At 36.4% G+C, this 19562-nt stretch overlaps 1 protein-coding gene across 6 annotated transcripts in view; it reads right to left on the reverse strand.

Moving 5' to 3' along the window:
- ss (spineless) overlaps positions 1-19562 on the reverse strand; it is a 176525-nt gene that overhangs the window by 33314 nt on the left and 123649 nt on the right. For all 6 annotated transcript variants that reach the window (XR_010559381.1, XR_010559382.1, XM_065368471.1 and 3 more), the window contains 2 exons: positions 12583-12683; positions 4309-4398 (listed from right to left, as the gene is read on the reverse strand). Coding sequence is in view for 4 of the 6 variants with exons in the window: in XM_065368470.1 (XP_065224542.1) it covers positions 4309-4398; positions 12583-12683 (191 nt within the window). In the remaining 2 variants the exon portion in view is untranslated. The remainder of the gene's footprint in view (positions 1-4308; positions 4399-12582; positions 12684-19562) is intronic.

The raw sequence follows: 19562 nt of genomic DNA on the forward strand, positions 1-19562 counted from the left end.
ATAGTCAAAGAATGAGAGAGATCCCTTCGACAAAAATCCGTTTGGCAAATTCTGTACCTACACAACTACAATGGCATCTCGATTGCCTGTCTGTCTATATGGCATCGCAAAATCTCAAAGTCTCTTCCAAGTACGATATTTATGACTTATGTACCAGATGTACCTATTCGAATGCCCACTATCCACAGCTGCAGCTTCAGTGGTACTTACTCGTATAATAATTACAGTAGGTAGCTGTGTACTAAATGTAGTGCATTTGCATTCCACGAGTATATTCATGTACTCGGATCCGCATCGAATGAGAATAGTTGACGCAGGGGGGTCTGGGGTAATTGATTGAATTGCATTTGAGACACGTTGTTACAAATACTTTCAGGTACCCGACCCTTTTTGCCTTGTGTGTTGCCATTCGCTATCGCTTTGGTGCATTTAGTAATAATGTAACAGGTCACTATCCATGACGTAATGACGTTTTTATGAATGAAGTAGCTAGTTCGTGCTATCGCAAGTGCGTGTTCGCGTGCTTTGGAAAACGTTAATTTCTGAATATTATTGGCTATTATAATAGTTCTCTCCGTCGTCGTCGTCGTCGTCTGCCATATACTCTACGACTATACCACTTGCAGTGGCGCTATCGTGCAATTTTTTCTTCCTCTCCTGCCATGCCGATGATTTGGCGAAAGAATAAGAAAAGCGACCTTGGGGTGCTTCGAGAGATATCTGTCCCGAAATGCCGAAATCTCTCCGGTGTCTCGAGCTCAGTTTGGCCGAAATAATGAAATAGGATCCAAATCCATCGTCCATCGTCCATCATGTGCTGTTGAGTGCTGTGCCTGTGCACCTGATGAAAGGTCATTATCTCGCTGTTATAGGTGTTTGTTTGGCCATTGGTATCCACATTGCGAGTTAATACACATATTTTTAGCTTTACAGTTTACACGTACGTATATAGGTACTGTAGGTACAGGTACTCTTATTCGTAGTATGTACAAGTTAATTACGATCTCGGCACGTCCACGTCCACGTACGTCTCTACTACGTAGACGTATATCAACGTATCCGTGGTAGCCTGCGCGCGGTATTTTGCATAATTCGTCCACTATTTATTCACACGGATGTTTTGGAGCATGTTATTTTTATACCTACTTATTCATTTTTCTTAATTAATTACTCATAAGAGGCCGCCAAGCGATGGAAAAATTACTCGCTTTATAAGAATCGACCTGCGCTGCACAGATTGACCATTCTATATAACCTTTTTTCTGTACGTACATCCGACTAATAACTATACCATATTTTTGTAATATGTACATAGTTTTAGTCGAGTTAGTTCAATTAACTCGTGCAAGCGTATGTAGGTACTATCTGATGCGATGCGAGCTTTCAGATGTGTAAAACTGTGGCGTTGCTATGGTCAACATCATTCGTATGCATGCGCATTTACTCTCCAGTACCTATCTAACTATACGAGTATCTATTTATAATGATTTAATTCTTGTTTACATACATATAGGCTATTTAAGTTTTCTATTAATAGAGGTACTTTCGCTTTTCTATTTCCAGTTTCGCATTGCATTTTGGTGACATTTTTGAAAAATGGAAATTCTGTGGTACGTTATAAAAAAAATAAATAAATCAGCACAAAAAAAATGAAATAAAACGAAAAAAAGATGTATGTACTTATGTATGGGCAACTCAAATGTGGATAAACTCATTAAACCGATCGAGTATAACGCACAACTCGATTTTTAGCTGCCCAATTGCATATTCACGCCTTCTGGAGCAAATTCAAAATTCTGGAGAAATTTAAAAATCGCGCTGGAGGCTCCAGATCGGTGGGAAATGGCGGAATTCGTTCTCGGGAGGTTAGTTGTGGACAAAATACAGCGATTCATGCAAATTTCAAAAATTTTCTCGCAAATGGAAAACTTTTGATTTTTTTGGATTTTTTATTTGAAAAAAACTGGTCAAAAAACCACTCTTGAGGTGTCCCTCCCAAAACCGACTCAAATGTGGATAAACTTGTTAAACAGATCGAGTATAACACACAACTCGATTTTTAGCTGCCCAACTTCATATTCACGCCTTCTGGAGCAAATTCAAAATTCTGGAGAAATTGAAAAATACCGCTGGAGGCTCCAGAATGCCTGGAAATGGTGAAATTTGGATTTGGGGAATTAATATTAGTTTTGGGACTTATTTTGACCATTTTTATTGGCCAAGTGCGTACTTTTTTTAAAAAAGCATAAATTGCCAAAAACAGTCAATTTTGAATTTTCAAAAATTCGCCAAAATTCGAAAAATGAACTTGGGCCGCTGAAAATTTGGATTTGGGGGTTTTAGAACATGCTCTTTCCAAAAATTACGGTCCCGTTCAAATCGGAGGCGGGCACCTCAAGAGGTTCCCTTGTTAGTTAAAATGCCGAAAAAAATCATGTCATAGGTATTTTGTTATTTTACTACTTAAAATAAATCGAAAATTGTGTTCCAAACGAATAATAAATCAGTAAAACTTCAAATTGAGCTTTTCTCTTCAAAATTTGTTGGTAAAATTCCGGAAAATTTCATTAATTTGAATCATTCTGAACTGTTTTTATTCAAATAAAAATTTTCAATTATTTTTCATCAATTTTTTACTAAATTTTGCTGGACCAAGTCACAATTTTGGGAAAATTTTTTTCACGGATGTATTGGTTTTGAAATACGGCGGATCGACTGGTGATGTCAGATTTCCGCAAAACTGCCGGGAAAGTGGTATTTGGGCGCAGAAAAAGGGCGGGTCTGCATTGATGACTTTTTTGTTAAATTTTTTGAATTCCTTGAAAATAACAAACATTTTCGAGAAGACCATTTTTTGAAACTCAAGTTCATCTATGTACTAAAAAAAGACGAAAAAATTAATAACCTCGGCAAAAAGTTTTACACCTCGAGGGGTTTTTGGTCATTTTAAACGAGATAGCAGTCTAAGCGAGGTACTTAGATGTAGAATCAAGCCCCATTCGTGCCCGAGCGATTTCAAGAGAAATTTTGGCGATTGAGTGCAGAAAGGGTCTAAGTCCCATTTTTCGAAACTGTGCTAAAAATTGTGTCTTGGAGTTCTCTTTCAATGACCTTAAGCATGTTTACCAAAAATTTTAGATTTCCGAATAGGTAAATCAGTTTTTTGTTATTCCTGAAAACTGCGAAAATGAACTTAGCCCTTTTCTGTTCTCACCGATTCAATTGTAGTAATTTTTCTTTTTAATACATATTTTCAGTCATTTCCTTACCATTTTTAAATTCTCTAAAGTGATTGAAAAATTGCAACTACTTCTTAATGTACTTTTTGCATATTTATTAACGATCTTTGGAAGAAAATGAAAGATTTAAAACCAGAAGTGTTTCCATCTTCGGTTTACTGGAAAGTCAACTTTTCAGATCACACACCTCGTGAAAAAACAACAAAAGCAAATTTTTCAGCTTTCCTAATCAATTTACATCTCTTGAAATGAAAATTATAAAACTCTTAAAAGTGAGATATCCCAACTGACAGAAATTTTTTTCAAAATTTCAGGTGCTGAAGTAAGTGCGTTTTTCAATTTGGGGGGAGGGGGGAGTTTGAGAATCAATAATAATTACATATAGCCAAAAATGAAGTAAAATCGACATTTCAATGATTTGACCTTGAAACCTGAAATTTCGCATGTATTCTATTTTCGACCCCCCCCCCCCCTCCTCCTGGAATTGATTGGAAAACGGGTTTTCCAACTGTTGAGAGCAATTCTGAAGCCTGCAGAAGAGCTTTGAAATGTACAATTTCCACAAAATTTTACTTGATGACATTGGAAAGCTGAAATTAGCTTCATACCTCGATTTTAATATGCTGGGAGCTGATTCGAGATGATTTCGAGTCACTCTAGAACCTCCAGAAAACAATTGAAATCAAAAAATTTAATCAAATCTGCCGAAATGAACTTCAGCACCATTGACTCGCTTCACCAATCACATTTCCAAAGTCGGTTTCTGCCTATTCTAAATTGTAATATTTCGAAATTTCAATTATATTGAGCCTCTGAAAGGAGATACGTTTCCGAACTGACACTATGGTCTGTAAACTATCAAGTATGGTCACTATAATAAGCACAGACAAAATAGACTGACTAAACTTCTATCATTAACAACTGAACGTCTCCTCCTTCTCAGTAGATCTCCTCTTCACTCTTGAGCGGAAAAATATTCCTTCCGTGGTAATTAACCAAGCCACAAAATTCCATTTTTATAGCCTAACCGAATAAAAATAGGTAGATATACTTTTCATAGAGAACTCACCTGATGAAATCCAAGGTAACTTTCAATAGTATGTGTAGCAAAGAAAACTTCTCCTTCGCACGTTAATATGACCAAAAACCCATTTAAGGCCTGAAACAAAAACAAACGAATAAAATAACGTTTAGTAAATTTTTATAGTCGCGTGAACCGGATACGTGAATTGAAATAAATTACTAAGCTCGCCAATTCCCAAAGCTACAAATAAAAGTTCAACTTTATTATTATTTTTCTTTCAACTTTGGAAGCCTATAATCAATTCGAGACAATAAACCATCCTCGTCCTAGTTCATTTTATATTCGGTCAGCATATTTTATTGGTTAGGTAGGCTATATGTATGTATTGTATTATAAATGCACAAGCGCACCAATCAGTAGTTCGATGGCACAGATATGAAGATATTCCAGCAGATAAAGCATTGTGACGCTTGGGTAAACAAATTTACGTTTGTAGGTACTAGTTAGATTGAGAAACTTGCTAAAGTAGGCAGGTCTGGGGCATAAACACATATAAAAGTATAGATCCTACTCATATACTCGTACATAGAAAAAGTACACCTCGTAAAATATACGCAGGCACCCCATTTTTCGCGGTACAAACCTCCACCTATAATACTCCACGGCTTAGGTACCTCTACCTACTACTGAATAAAAGTACGAGTATACGCGGCGGCGTTAGGCCAACGGCTCGTCGATCAATACCTGGCGTTAGAGCGGCAGTGTGGTGGTTGCGGCTACGGCTGCGGCTGCGGCGCTGATAGAAAAAGCACCCGGCGGTGCCCATAAATTAAGAATCAACCGGCGAAAGGACTGCCGCGTTATTATGCACTCCTTGTTCGCTCGACTCCCTTCTAACTGCGATTTATTATCCATTAACTTAATGACAAAAACTAAATATGATGAACCCTCTTTCCATCTCGGCCCAGAGCCCAGACCCACATCTTTTTATGACCGTTGAGCTTTCGATGCCGCGCCACGCAGCTCAGCGCCGGCCAAGCTGCGGTGTATACCTATACGACACACGCCTTGGAAAGAGTTACGCCTACCGCACCTTAGGCGTATATAGGAGTCAGGTACATGCAGTTTGGTGCATTTATTGTAATGACGAAAAATCATCCATATTTTGTATTCGCACTTCTTTAATATAATTTTACCCTATGGCCTATATACATAAAAAACTACTGCATTTCTGTTTCATCACTTCTTTTTAATAATTAAACTACCTAAGTATAAGAAAGAGCTGCCTCTTATTATACCATTCCATACCATTCCTTCATAAACTGAGTTATCTGTGTCGCCACTTTTTTCCAATACTTATTTTCTTCCTACTTATAAAAACAAGCTGCACGCAAAGTACATTTCTATACAAACAAAGAGCTGCTGGTTATAAATATTATACATCCGTTGATTTCCCTAAAAAAAAAGGAACTGCTTCTTAAATGCATCCTATATAGTCCGGCATATGACAATAGGAGTAATTGCATCCTACCGCCGATCCTCCGGGACAACTTTTTTCTTAAAGGAGACATCCTAAGGAACATTTTAAAGCAAACTTGCCAAAAAAAAAGAAGGCCTTACTTACAAAATGGCGGCCATTTTGATTGACAGGTCAGCCGAATTTGCAGATTTTGCGTTTCAACATAGGACTTGCACGAACTTTTTCAAATTTTACAAAGGTAGATCGAAAGATCATGTAAAAATTCATCACCTGTCAAAATTTCAAGTGCTAAAGTGCGTTTTTCGATTTTTGGTGAATTTTTGAAAATCGAATTTAGGCCAAAAATGAGGGAAAAAATCAAAATTTTACCAAATTGACCAAGAAAGCTGAAATTTGGGATATACCCTATTTTCGACATACCAAATCGATTGGAAACGGTTTCAACTCGTTTTGAGCAGTTCTGGAGCCTCCAGCAGATTTTCGAAACTTGAAATCCCCGTAAAATTCCATCAAATCGGAGTTGTAAAGCTAAAATTTATTCTAAAAACTAATTTCAATACGCTACGAAGTACTGCAGGTGAATTTCAAGTCGTTTTGGAGCCTCCAGCGCCTTTTTGAAAATTCCTGATACCTCCAGCAGATTTTTGAAACTTTCAATTTTCACAAAATTTCATCAAATAGAGATGGAAAGTTGAAATTTACTCTAAATACTCTTTTAACACCCTCTGAAGACGACTTCAGGTGGATTCAAGTAATTCTAGGGCCACCAGCGACTTTTTTTGAAAATTATTGGAGCCTCCAACAGATTTTTGAAACTTTAAATTTTCACAAAATTTCATCAAAATGGAGATGGAAAGCTGAAATCTACTCTACACTCCAATTTTAACACCCTCTGAAGACGACTTCAGGTGAGTTCAAGTCATTTTAGGGCCTCCAGTGACTTTTTTGAAAATTACTAGAGCCTCCAGTAGATTTTCGAAACTTGAAATTTCCCCAACATTAATTTGTCAAATGGAGTTGGCAAACTGGAATTTACTTCGCAGACTACATGGTGGTTTCAAATGGTTTTGAAGCTTCCAGCTACTTTTAGGAAATTTCAATTTTCCAAAAAAAACGCCATACAACCCTTCAAAAAGTCGCTGGAGGCTACAAAACGTCTTGAAATACACCTGCAGTCAACTTCGTAGCGTATTGAAATTAGTTTTCAGAATGAATTTCGACTCTCCATCATAGTTTGATGATATTTTGGGGAAATTTCAAGTTTCAAAAATCTACTGGAGGCTCCAGTAATTTTCAAAAAAGTCGTTGGGGGCTCTATAATGACTTGAAATCCACCAGAAGTCGTTTTCAGAGGGTGTTAAAATTGGAGTGTAGAGTAAATTTCAGTTTTCCATCTCCATTTGATGAAATTTTGTGAAAATTGCAAGTTTCAAAAAACTGCTGGAGGCATCAGGAATTTTCAAAAAGTCGCTGGAGGCTCCAAAATGACTTGAAATTCACCTGCAGTACTTCGTAGCGTATTGAAATTAGTTTTTAGAATAAATTTTAGCTTTACAACTCCAATTTGATGGAATTTTGTGGGAATTTCGAGTTTCGAAAATCTGCTGGAGGCTCCAGAACTGCTCAAAACGAGTTGAAACCGTTTCCAATCGATTTGGTATGTCGAAAATAGGGTATATCCCAAATTTCAGCTTTCTTGGTCAATTTGATAAAATTTTGATTTTTTTCCCTCATTTTTGGCCTAAATTGGATTTTCAAAAATTCACCAAAAATCGAAAAACGCACTTCAGCACTTGAAATTTTGACAAGTGATAAATTTTTGCAAGATCTTTCGATCTACCTTTGTGAAATTTGAAAAAGTTCGTGCAAGTCCTATGTTGAAACGCAAAATCTGCGAATTCGGCTGACCTGTCAATCAAAATTGCCGCCATTTTGTAAGTAAGGCCAACTTTTTTTTTGGAAAGTTTGCTTTAAAATGTTCCTTAGGATGTCCCCTTTAAGAAAAAAGTTGTCCCGGAGGATCGGCGGGGGGATGCAATCACTCCTATTGTCATATGCCGGACTAATTAATACTAAAAAACAAGCACATGTCAAATATCCCTATACCTTCCTATACCTAAAAACAAGCAACCAGTAGAGTTCTCCTTTGGAATTCAATTCATAAAAAGTAAAGGGCGGTTTCCAACTGTAAAATTCCATATCTTACAATGCAACCTTTTCCGAACTGAATTTCTAAAACAAATCCGGTTTTTGGTCATCACATTATGAATATGAAAATTTAATGTTACAAAAATTCATGCGTGCTAATTCTATACAGACCGATAATTCAATCACGAGAAATTCTGGCAATGTGAGCATTAGGGTAGATCGCGAATCGTGAAAAATAAAATTGCAGGATTTTGACCAAATTCAGTGAATACCTTCTTTAGAGTGTACCTAATTTTGCAAGAGACCTTCAAAGTGGAAAAAATCAAACAAATTCAGAAAAACATTTGTTTTTTTCACTCTAGCCCACATCCAACCCGTTTTTGGGAAAATAGCTCCGGTTTTAGGGGTTCAGTTCAACTGAGCAGTTGAAAATTTACAAATTTCTCATTTTTTTGGTAAATTCGTGTTTTGACAATTTTTTCTTCACGAATATTTCGCATCAATGAAGCTAATACATGGAAAGATATCATTTCTGAAATTGAGGGAACGCAATGATGTCAATTTTTTGCTGCCAATTTCAAAAAAATCTAGAAAAATAGCCAAAAATTTACTAACTTTCTTTTCATTTTTCTGTTCAAATAAAAACTACAACGCCGAAAACGTAGGCATACAATTTAATGTTTTAAAACATTTGGTTGTAGGCTTAATGAAGCTTCATTAATGCCTCTCTGTCTCTATGAAATTTAGCTCATTTTGCAGTAATAAATAAATGTATAATTGTATCATCCCATTAGTATAAATCTTTTTACCAACTGAACTATTAGGTTATTCCTTCCTAGTACCTCAGCACACAAGGTATACCTATCCTCGTGCAGCTGGTTCGATTCAACTAGGTACATATTATAGTAACTCGCGATTCTCCAAGTTCATACAGCAAGCAACTAACAAGTTGCTAATGCGTTTATAATAAGGGATGGTGGTACCGATGCGATAGGATGGCGAATTAAAGACATGAAATTATCCTCGACTCCTCGTACCTATCTACTCGTATATTGGAGAGAAATTACGAGTACCTACGCTGCAGCTTATATAGACAGACAGTTAGGACCCGTTAGTCGAACAACTCGCACGCCAATTACAATTAAGTTACTCGTACTCGTACATACAGTACGTCCAGCCATCCACGATCACGTCCAAGTCCAACCAAACATATGCCGCGCAGGTACAAGAGGTGAAGTGGAGAGTGAGCGAAAAAAAACCACGAGGGAGAGAAAAAAAAACCGAACCCAACACGAAAAAGCTTTCAACTTGGCACGAGCTGATTACAAAAGGTGTAAAAAAATTCGACCACGTATACGCGAGTTATTAATTTCTTAGGCGAATTCAAATTTCACGCGGCTCCGTGCTGTGCTGCATGGCAGGGGCAGCAGAAAAAGCAAGTGATGACGAATGGTTTTGAAATTTACATAATTTGTATGGCATGATGTGGCAGTGGCTGTTTTTCAATGTGTAATTGTACACCTACACCAGCCAGAGGAAAACTGTGCTTACTATTCGTACTTTTGTGATATGGCTCAGGATTCAATTATGTACCTGCATCAGTACAGTTAAATTTCAGTTATTTTAAAAAAAATGATGGATCACTGACCATTTTCTCCCACCAATCCAAACTGTTGAAAAGACCCATTTTCTGCCAAAGAACCAAGAAAATCCTGTTTGTGTTATCGCTAAATAGTCTTGTTTTTTTGGCCGAAATTACAGCTAAATTTTTAGTCAAAAATTTGCTTTTTTGGTAAAATTGCAAAAAATTCTGATCTTGTGTGAAAACAGTGAAAATGGCCCATTTTTGGAAACATTTTCAAAATGATCAATTTTTGTGAAAATTAACAACAAAAAATGTTTTTTTTTTTTTTGACAAAATTGACAAAAAGTTTGGCTTCTTCGCAAAAATTCCAAAAAACCTGTAATTTCCTCGTTTCACCACAACATCTTACTTTTTTGTCAAAATTGTAAACAGGGCCCATTTTTTTGAAAAATTGCGAAAAAATTTGTATGTCAAATTTAAAAAAACTTTAAGGATTTCAGAATTTACTTAATAATAAAATATGAGAAAAAACTTATTGAGGGGGGGAGAGGTCTACATTTGAAGATAATGGAATTGGAGGATTGTTCCAGAATCAATATGACATCATTGGACTTCTAACAAATAGATACATAAGTATACAATGTATTTTTTCATTTTTTCTTGCAAAGCACGAAAAATGTGAATTATTTGCTGATTTTTACAAAGATATTTTCTGCAATAGAAATACAGGCACTCTTGATATTTCGACTGAACCTAGCAATCATCATCTTCTCAAAATGCTTCGTCAAACCTCAGTTGAAGAAATTCGCTATATTATCAAAAAAATCAAAATCCGTAAATCACCAGGCATGGATAACATTAGTAACATTATGCTTAAAAACCTTCCAACAAACATCCTAACAAGCTTTAAAACACTTTTCAACTCTTGCCTTCAAATTAGTTACTTTCCTAACACTTGGAAAATTGCCAAAGTAATTGTGCTATCCAAAAAAGAATCTCCTTCGTCTCCTAATGATTATAGACCTATCAGTCTTCTCTCTTCTCTATCCAAAATCCTTGAAAAAAGCATTCGTAAATGTCTTTTAGACTTTCTGAAAAAGGAACAGATTTTGCTATTTTTTCAGTATGATTTTTGTAATAAAATGAGCACAGTTCATCAGTTGCATCGAATGGTACAACTTATTAACAATGGCTACAAAAAGAAGCAATTCACAACTGCAGCTTTTATAGACATCAAAAAGGCCTTCAACTCTGTATGGCATTGAGGTTTAATTCACAAATTAGTTACAATCGAAACACCCACCTTTCTACGTAAAATCAATTCTTCCTTCCTTCAAAATAGGAAATTTTATGTTCAAATCGACGATGAAAGCTCTTAGGCTTCAAGAAATCAGCCAAGGTGTACCTCAAGGCGCTGTATTGAGTCCAACATTGTTCATCTTATACTGTTATGATATTCCTAAACCAGCTGATAATGAAATAGCAATGTTTGCTGATGATACGTGTTTACTCATCCAAAATAAGGATCTTGTAAGGTGCACCGGGGGAAGTTGGAATTCGGGGTAAGTTAGAAAACTTGCTCTAGCGCCTAGAGGTTTATATCTGGCGAAGTGCCACTAAAGGTGACTTGAGGGTACTACCCCTACTTCATCACGGCATAAAAATTTTCGCGATTCAGTTTCATTTTAGATGTCTTTGGTTCAACTGTATTTTGTTGTTGTTTTGAACTTATTTTGAATTTGGTCTAAAATACAGACTTTCTATTTCTTAGTTTTTCGCATATAGCGGACGAACCGTGCGTCCTAGTGAAAATCTGATGAGAGTGATCTCAAAGAGTATTAAATTCTCTACAATTTTGTTACTACGTATGCAATTTTTCTAGGACGCTCCGTTTGTGATCTACGCCTCTGCAAAGTTTAGCCTGTTCTGACTTCCCCCAATTGGGGTAAGTCAGGACAGTTTATATTTTATTCCACTGAGCGAAAGCTACTGTGTCAATCGCGCTCAAATTTTTACCATAGGTTAAGAACCCTTATGGGAACCTACATAATAAATTTGATCCATATTGGTTCATTAGAAGGGGAGTAACAGCTGGTCAAAGTTGAAATTGCGAAAAATCATTCTGACTTGCCCCGGTGCACCTTATTTGCTTGTAATCAAGTTCAAGCTGGTATCAATGAATTGGAACCATGGTTTGAATGCTGGAAACTTAAGCTAAATCCTCTTAATAGTGAAACAAAAATCTTCACACTTCGCAAAATCTCACCAACTCCAGAAATCTTAATCGATAACATTGTGGTACCATGGAATACATCAACAGTTGAATATCTCGACGTACACTTTGTCGGCTAAGAGCGAAAGAGTGCCTCGTGCATGTTCAAAAAAGGCACGAAATGAGAGAGAAATCATTCTACACTGGCTACACTGAATGAAGTAAACAAGGAACCTTTACGTATTTTGGGACTCAAGATGTGTGGCCATCATCTGGCAGTGTTACTTTTAAAAAAACTTAAAAATTACCTGTACAGTGACACCTTTTCTGAAAGACGAAAAAAAAGTCATGAGGCACTCTTTCGCTCTTAGCCGACGACTTGGACCAGAAACTATCTCTCCAAAACCATATTGTTCTCAAATCACGCGATGCCTACCTCAAACTACATAAACTCTACCCCTTATTGAATCGTCGTTCCAGATTGTCTACATCTTGTAGTCTACTTCTTTACAAAAGTCTCATCCGTAGCTCATTCACATATGCAGCACCAATATGAATAAGAGCTTCAAAAACTAACAAACATAAGCTACAAATTATACAAAACAAAGTTCTGCGAGTCATTACAAACGCACCATGGTTCCTCCAAAATAGTCCGTTACATAATGAACTGCAAATAGAATCAATTGGCGCCTTCTCTGAAAGACTTACTGAAAAATACCTACTCATGCTGGAATCTCTTGATGACTTCAAATTCCTACTTAGCAAAAATCTTATGAATTGAGCAATTACCTCATCAGATTAAGAGCAATAGTTCAATTCGACTACCTCTATGAGAAATTTCCAGGTACCTAAGTATAAGGTATGTTAAAGGCATTCTAAAGAAGTTGAGCTTACCTGTAGGAACATATCACCATCGACTGCAACGTGCTCGTACATGTTGAGTTCGGATCGAGATCTATATTGTGCGACTTCTTCTTTGGAGTTGTGCATGGTATCTGCAAAACAAGAAACAATCACTCGTTAAAAAATCAGCTTCAGCAAATTGTGCAAAAGGGTTAAGGAATGATTACATAGGAACCATTTTGAGGCGCCACGACACCGCACTGCACAGTGCTCCCATTAAAAACATTAACATCAAAAGGGCAGGTAAAGGTACCAACAACGTAAGTAAGTTATACCTATACTAATAGGGTAGCACACCACCACCCAACTGAACATATTATTGCTAAGTAAGCATGATAATAATAACAATAATAGCAGCAACAACAAAAACATCAACAACAATATGCTAATAAAGATGTGTAACACAAACAGAGGCGACGATAGCCGATAATAACCCTATTGACATGTTAAACCCCTGACGCGTGTTAATATTTGCTCTCGAAAATATGTGCAAGTCACCTCGTTTTAAAAGATCATATCGTCGCCATTAACCCCTGCTGGATATTCTATTCACTGCCCTGCCCTGCCATGTCGCGGCTTTGCGGTCCTTTTTTTCCAACAACGTATTATTAAAAACACGTTAGGACTCGGTGCTTTCTTGGTGGGCCCCCCGCAATTGAAAATTTCGATCCGTATCTTAATCCGTTTCATTATTATATGTACATATTTCTTTCGACGTTCGCTATTAAGTAGCCTATTCGTATATATATCTATTAATTCGTAATGACTTTATTACGTATACCATACCTAGACCACGTATACGTAATGCTAAAAAGGCTTATTAATTATTTTTCGTTTTTACTCGATCGTATAAGTTTAATACCGCAGTGAATGTAGGTGACTCGACTTCCATATTATAGTCGATTAAAATTGTACTTAATTAGGACACGTCCAGCAGTAAAACTTCTCCAATTCGATATCTATTTTTTTTTTTGTCCTTTACTAGACCCAATGCATCAAAAAAATTGTAAATACCACAAGTTCAGAACTTACAGTACCTACCTATGTAATGTATTTCATTAAAATAATAAAGCAGAAATTTATGTACCTACTTCGAAAACATAAAAAATACGAATTATATAAATAATAAGTCGAATACAATGCGATATGGTATGGAATGGATATTTGATTGAATACCTAATAAGAAAGACAATACGCGCATAAAATGAAATATCCTTCTGCATATGATAAAAACAAAAAAAAAATAGTCGCAATTAGTGAGGTCTACGCAAACGTATCGATTTCCAGATGAGTGCCCTCACCTGGGCATCGAAATATTTTTCTTCTGTTACAACATCTGTCCTATCCTCCTGCATAGTACTACTTTTCTCGGTTCGGTCGCCTCTGGCCCATAGCAGTATACCTTTTACCTACATACGAGTAGATACATACACATATATGCTACTATAGTGCGGCATGGCATTGTCTTTCCTCCTCTCGCCGTTCGTTTATGCCGACGTCCATCAAGTTGTAATTAACTAGCTTCTGTTTCATCGTCACACTAGCGTGCTTTTTATAATTTTTCTGCACCCTCGCTATCGTCTCTTATGTATACGTTTAGGTAAAGGTACATTCAGAGAGATAGTATGTTGGATGGTGTTTGGTGTTGTACATATCTGACCAGACCATCTACGAATTACCGAAGGGAGGGGGAGGGGGAGGGTCAAATTCACATAACAATTTTTTCCAAGGGTTTTGTACTCCTTTTTCATAGATAAGTTACAGGGAAAAAAACAGTTTTTCTCAGTTCCCCAAGATACAGGAGCAAAAATTACAAAAATATACAGTTAAAATGTGGCTAATCAAAAAATTGATGCTCCTGTAATATTTAACATTTTTCAAAACAAAACAAAAATAATTTGAGTTTGAAATTTTGTTACAATTTTAAAAAAAATCTGAATTCTGATAGAAGAAGAAGAAGAAGAAGAGAATATTGAAAATTGAAATATAAAGTTGAAAAAAATTGAAATGAGCATGGCTTTTTGCAACATTGGCAAAAAAAGAACTCATTCGCAATTTTATTTAAAAAATCAGAATTCTTTGGCAAGCGACAAATTTGACCAAAAACAGAAACAGGGCTTTCAACAGGAGATTTCCTCAAATGCGTCAGGGAGGGGGAGGAGAGGGGGGTCAAGTTAAAATTTTTATTATTTTCAAAAAGAACCATTTTTTAAAAATGGAAAAAACAAAAAAAAAGAAAATAAACAGAAAATAACAACTCGAAAAAAAATACATAAAAAAGTAGAATTTTTGCAAGAAAAAGGGACATTTGGTAACTTTGGTTATGTTTACAGCAAAAAAGCACAATTGAGGAGGGGCTTGGGTAAGTATGGCACAAAATCCGACGTTATATTCGCGTTAAAGAGGGAAAATTCATTTGAAAACGACGTCAATATTATCAAAGTTACACACGAAAAAGCCAGAACATTTTCAACAAAAAAAATGTATAAAGAAGACTTTTTGACAATTCTGGACACAAAAAACGAGAATTTTTGGCAATTTCTGGCCAAAAAGCCAGATTTTGGCAATTCTAGCATAAGGCAGAGCTTTTATTGTCGATTTTTGAAAAAAATTGAGACTTTGAAGTTTTTGGCATTTTTAGAAAAACATTATTTTTTATTCAAAACAATTTTTGTTGAAAAAGAGAGACTTTTGCATTTTTTTGTGAAATAAGTGGCTTTTTTGGTAACTTTGGCAAACAAGCAAGACCTTAAAGTAATTTTTGAAAAAAATTGATATTTCGAACAAAAATTAGGTTTTCAGGCAATTTTTGGTATTTTTAGGGAAAGGGCCAAATTTTTTCATCAATTTTTGAAGGAAAAAAAGTGCAACTTTTGCAATTTATTTTGTTTTAGCAGAAAGGCAAGGTTTTTTGGGAATTTTTGGCAAAAAACGAGACTTTTGAGCATTTTTTGGAATCTTTGGAATTTTCAGTGAAAAATAAAAATGTGAGACTTCTTAGCAATAACTTTGAAAAAAAAAAATTAAGACGTTGACAATTTCAGCAAAAAAAAAAAGGCTTTTTGGCAATTTTTGGAAACAAGACGAGATTTATGGGCAACTTTTAGAAAAAAAAGTGAGACATTTTGTTTTTGTTTTTTTGTTTTTTTTTTCAAACAAACGATAATTTTTGGCAACTTTTGGCAAGATACAACAATTTTTGGAAATTTGACAACAGCTGAGCTTTTTTGCTATTTTTAGCAGAAAACGAAACTTTCTCAATTTTAGCCAAAGATACCTACTTAGGGCTTTGTAACTGTAATGCTGAAAAGACAGTATATATGTGTATTCTGTTCGAAAAAGATGAAAAGTTAATACCTACATTCAAAGGAACGCCAAGATTTGGAAAATTTAAATTTTTGAAAAAAAAAAAACTCCAGTAACCAAATTTTGAAAAAGAAACCAAAGTAGCAGTTCAATGAATTTTGGTGGAAGATTCTCAATACACCTTGCATTTATTTATTTTTTCGATCTGACTCTTCTGTTCACTTTTCTCGTTTCCAAAATATAGTCAAAATTATAAAAATTTAAAAAGAACGTGTGACGAACCGTTAATAAAGTTTTCGAGGATGCAGAATTCAAAATATCAATTTGTCTTTTCAATTTGAACTCTCAGTACCTCTTCCCCCATCCTCCTTCTCTAAGCTCCAAACTACATCGTCAAAATTCAATATAATTACAATAAAGAGTGAAGCGTCGTTAGAGAAGCTTTCAAAGTTGTTTAGTTCGAATTCAATTAACTTTTCAAGTATGACCCCTTCTTTAAAGTGTCATCAGCTCTCAAATTGAAAAAAAAAACGAAAATTTTGAAAAATTGCAAGAATGTAATACAACTTGTCAAATCTTATCAATTTTAGGATATCGACGCACAAAATGGATGGAATTAATCAATCTCAAGTCCCTCAGTTACAATATTCCTTTTCATGACTCTCTCTAGTTGTACTTTTCCAATTTTTCCCCAAAATTGGGGGGGCGGAGGGACCAGTTTGGGACACTGGTGAGGTGTTCAGAGAGGTCCGATCTGATCGAAAAAAATGAGTAAATAATTATTTGAACTCGGCACCTCGAATCAGCGACAATCGTCAAGTATGCCACTACACTCAATTTTTTTCAAATTTTCACTAACATTTTGCATCGACGAACAATTTTTCATTCAAAATTGGAAAGTTTAAAAACAGTTTTAGGAGATTTTTGACCAACAGCACGTGAAAAAGGAGATCTTTCAAATAAATTCTCCGGTTGTACGAGTATTTGATTAGAAAAAATAACGACGCGACATCGGATTTTAATTCAATTTATGGCGGGGAAATACACGGTGTGACGGGCCGAGGAGGACGGGGGTGGAAACACCGCACTGCGCCGATTTCGCGCATATACTACAAGGGTTGAAATAGTAAAGACCGAGGACTGCGGATTGGGATTGGGATTGGGACACAGGCACACGGCATAAATATGAGGTGAATTTTAGGCTTTGCGAACCGAAACGATAAGAGAAGAAAAACCAGCAACCAACATACGAGTACGAGTATACCGTATGTAAGTAAGTAAAACTACGAGTAAATTCGCTGGTAGTTGTTTTAAGGGGTTCGAGTCACGCAATCTCAGAAGTGAACCTCGTAGTACTGTTGGGGGTTGGTAAATACCCTGCTTCTGGTACAACTTCACCTTTTTCTTATCATTCGCGAGTCGGGCTTTCGTCGATCGTCGCGACCGCTACCGCGCTCATACTCTGCACTCCCCCCCCCCCTTCAGCAGCCTATCGCTTTTTCTCATTCGTCTGCAAAGGTGTGCATGTATGTGTGCTTTGCTCCCAAGTACAAGAAAGTACATACGAGCGTCTGACGACGGTCACCTCCTCTCCTCCAGATCGAAATCATCATTGTGTTGTGGGGACATACTCGCGAGTCAGCAGGCGCGCATGCTTATACCTCTCGTACACACATTTAGCCACAATACGAATCGAGTGTAGGTACCTACTACCTACCTATACATAAATGAAGTATAAAACGAGAAAATGTGTACCTATGTGGCTATGTGTAATGTGTATATACGTGTACAATATGGTATATGTATATAAATTCTCCAGAGGGTTGTTTACAATGGCGTTACCTTGGAAACAAAACGGTAACATTCGTCGAAAGACAATTTTCGGCGTAACGCGCATTTTTTTTATGTAACCCAAGCTGCCCCGCTTGGCTGCGCTCCCTCGTGCACCCCGACAGCGATACCTTATCATCTGAAAAATGCTCCGACCGCGTATAAAAATACCTAATATAACGGGTAATCAGTTAAATTCCGACATTTATACCTTACGAATATTTTTAAAAAATGTTCGCCGCTTTTTAATACGCTTGTAAGTATAATATAAAAGTCTCGGATTAAAAGCGTATAATATACAATACAACGTTGAAAAGAAAACGAGCGAAAAAAAAACCTCGTCGAATTCGAATTAAACAACGGCGGGGTAAAATTATGCAAACTGAACACGCGACAGCCTATAATCGATTGAAAATTTTCTCGATTACAAAGCATAATACGCTACATACCAACCATACTCGTACACATACCTTACAGCCAGAGCCAGAGCCAGCCATAGCCTTCGGTATTACGGGCTTTTCGCAATTAAGTTTCGAAACATCGATCGAATTTTCTTGGAAATCGACAAACTATTATACGAGGTATAGTAGACCTAGCATATCGAGCCTGATGCTACGTACAAGGTCGGCTTTGGTTTTTTGAGAAAAAAAAAAATTGCCAAACGGTACCTTTCGAAGTTCCAACGAAAGCGTATCTAACGTGCGAAATTTTTCACCCCTCACACCTCGTCCTGCCCGCGTAACAACAGGAAATTCAAAAATGACCGCTGTACCTACCGTACATAAGGGCGAGTTCTCTTTTTTTAATAACATCCGGACTTCGACCATTATCAAGAACGGTTATCGTAAAGGCGCTCAGGAATGAGCCAAGGGGGCGGGGGTGAGGGGCGGACAAAGGTCCGGAGCAAGAACACGTTCGCGTGAATGTTCGATTTTCGTACTTTCGCTCAATGACGTTCTTTATTTTTCTATTAATTACGGCTTTTCGCTTAAAAGTAGTAATTTGCTAACGTTTTACCACGTTTGTGAAAACTCGATGCTAGAATTTCATACTTTACCTTGTTTTTCGGATAATTTTTCATATACTGCAGAGTTACAGCTAATCGGAGAGCTTTTTTTTTTGTTTTGTTTTTCGTTTAGATTTTTATCTTACTCGTATACCTACGTCGACTTTTGGTGCAATTAGATGGCGACTGAATTAGGCCAACTTGAAGCGAGTGGAATGTTGCAGGAAATTAACCGAAGGTATTTTTTTCTTTTTTTTTTTTTAAACCAAGCACGCCTATATTTTGTGTTTACAAGACGAATTTGCGTTCAAAGGTCAACGCATTTTTTGCACGATAACATTCCAAAATATAGTAATTCAACGCTACACTACATAATTTGAATTTCGGATGAATAAAATATGTGCCAACACTCTAACAGATCTCGAAAAAGACGAATGTGAAAGTCATTAAAAATTCAAGAATCGAATAGCTTGTGATTATCTTATACAAGGTGTCCACTGTCCATCTCCACTTTTCTGAAGAAATAATTTTCCCAGTGATTTTTCCCGGTTTCCCAAGCTAGTTTTTTTTTTAAAATTTTCCACATTTCATAATGTACATATATGCCAACTACGAGTACCAACAAAATAGAAAATGAGTAGTGAGAGAGGGGGGATTTTTTCCAAGGGTCATGGGCACTGAATTGCATAACATCTTTTTATGTATAAGCTTACTTGCAGGGTTCTTATAAAGCTACGATGGAGAGGGCAAGAAGGGTACATTTTCAGGATAGCTCAGCTGCAATATCATATTCTCAAAATTGATGATGTTTGATTGGCCATTTTTTGAT

Source organism: Planococcus citri, chromosome 5 (assembly GCF_950023065.1).
Source record: "Planococcus citri chromosome 5, ihPlaCitr1.1, whole genome shotgun sequence".
In the NCBI taxonomy this organism is placed as follows: Eukaryota; Metazoa; Arthropoda; class Insecta; order Hemiptera; family Pseudococcidae; genus Planococcus; species Planococcus citri.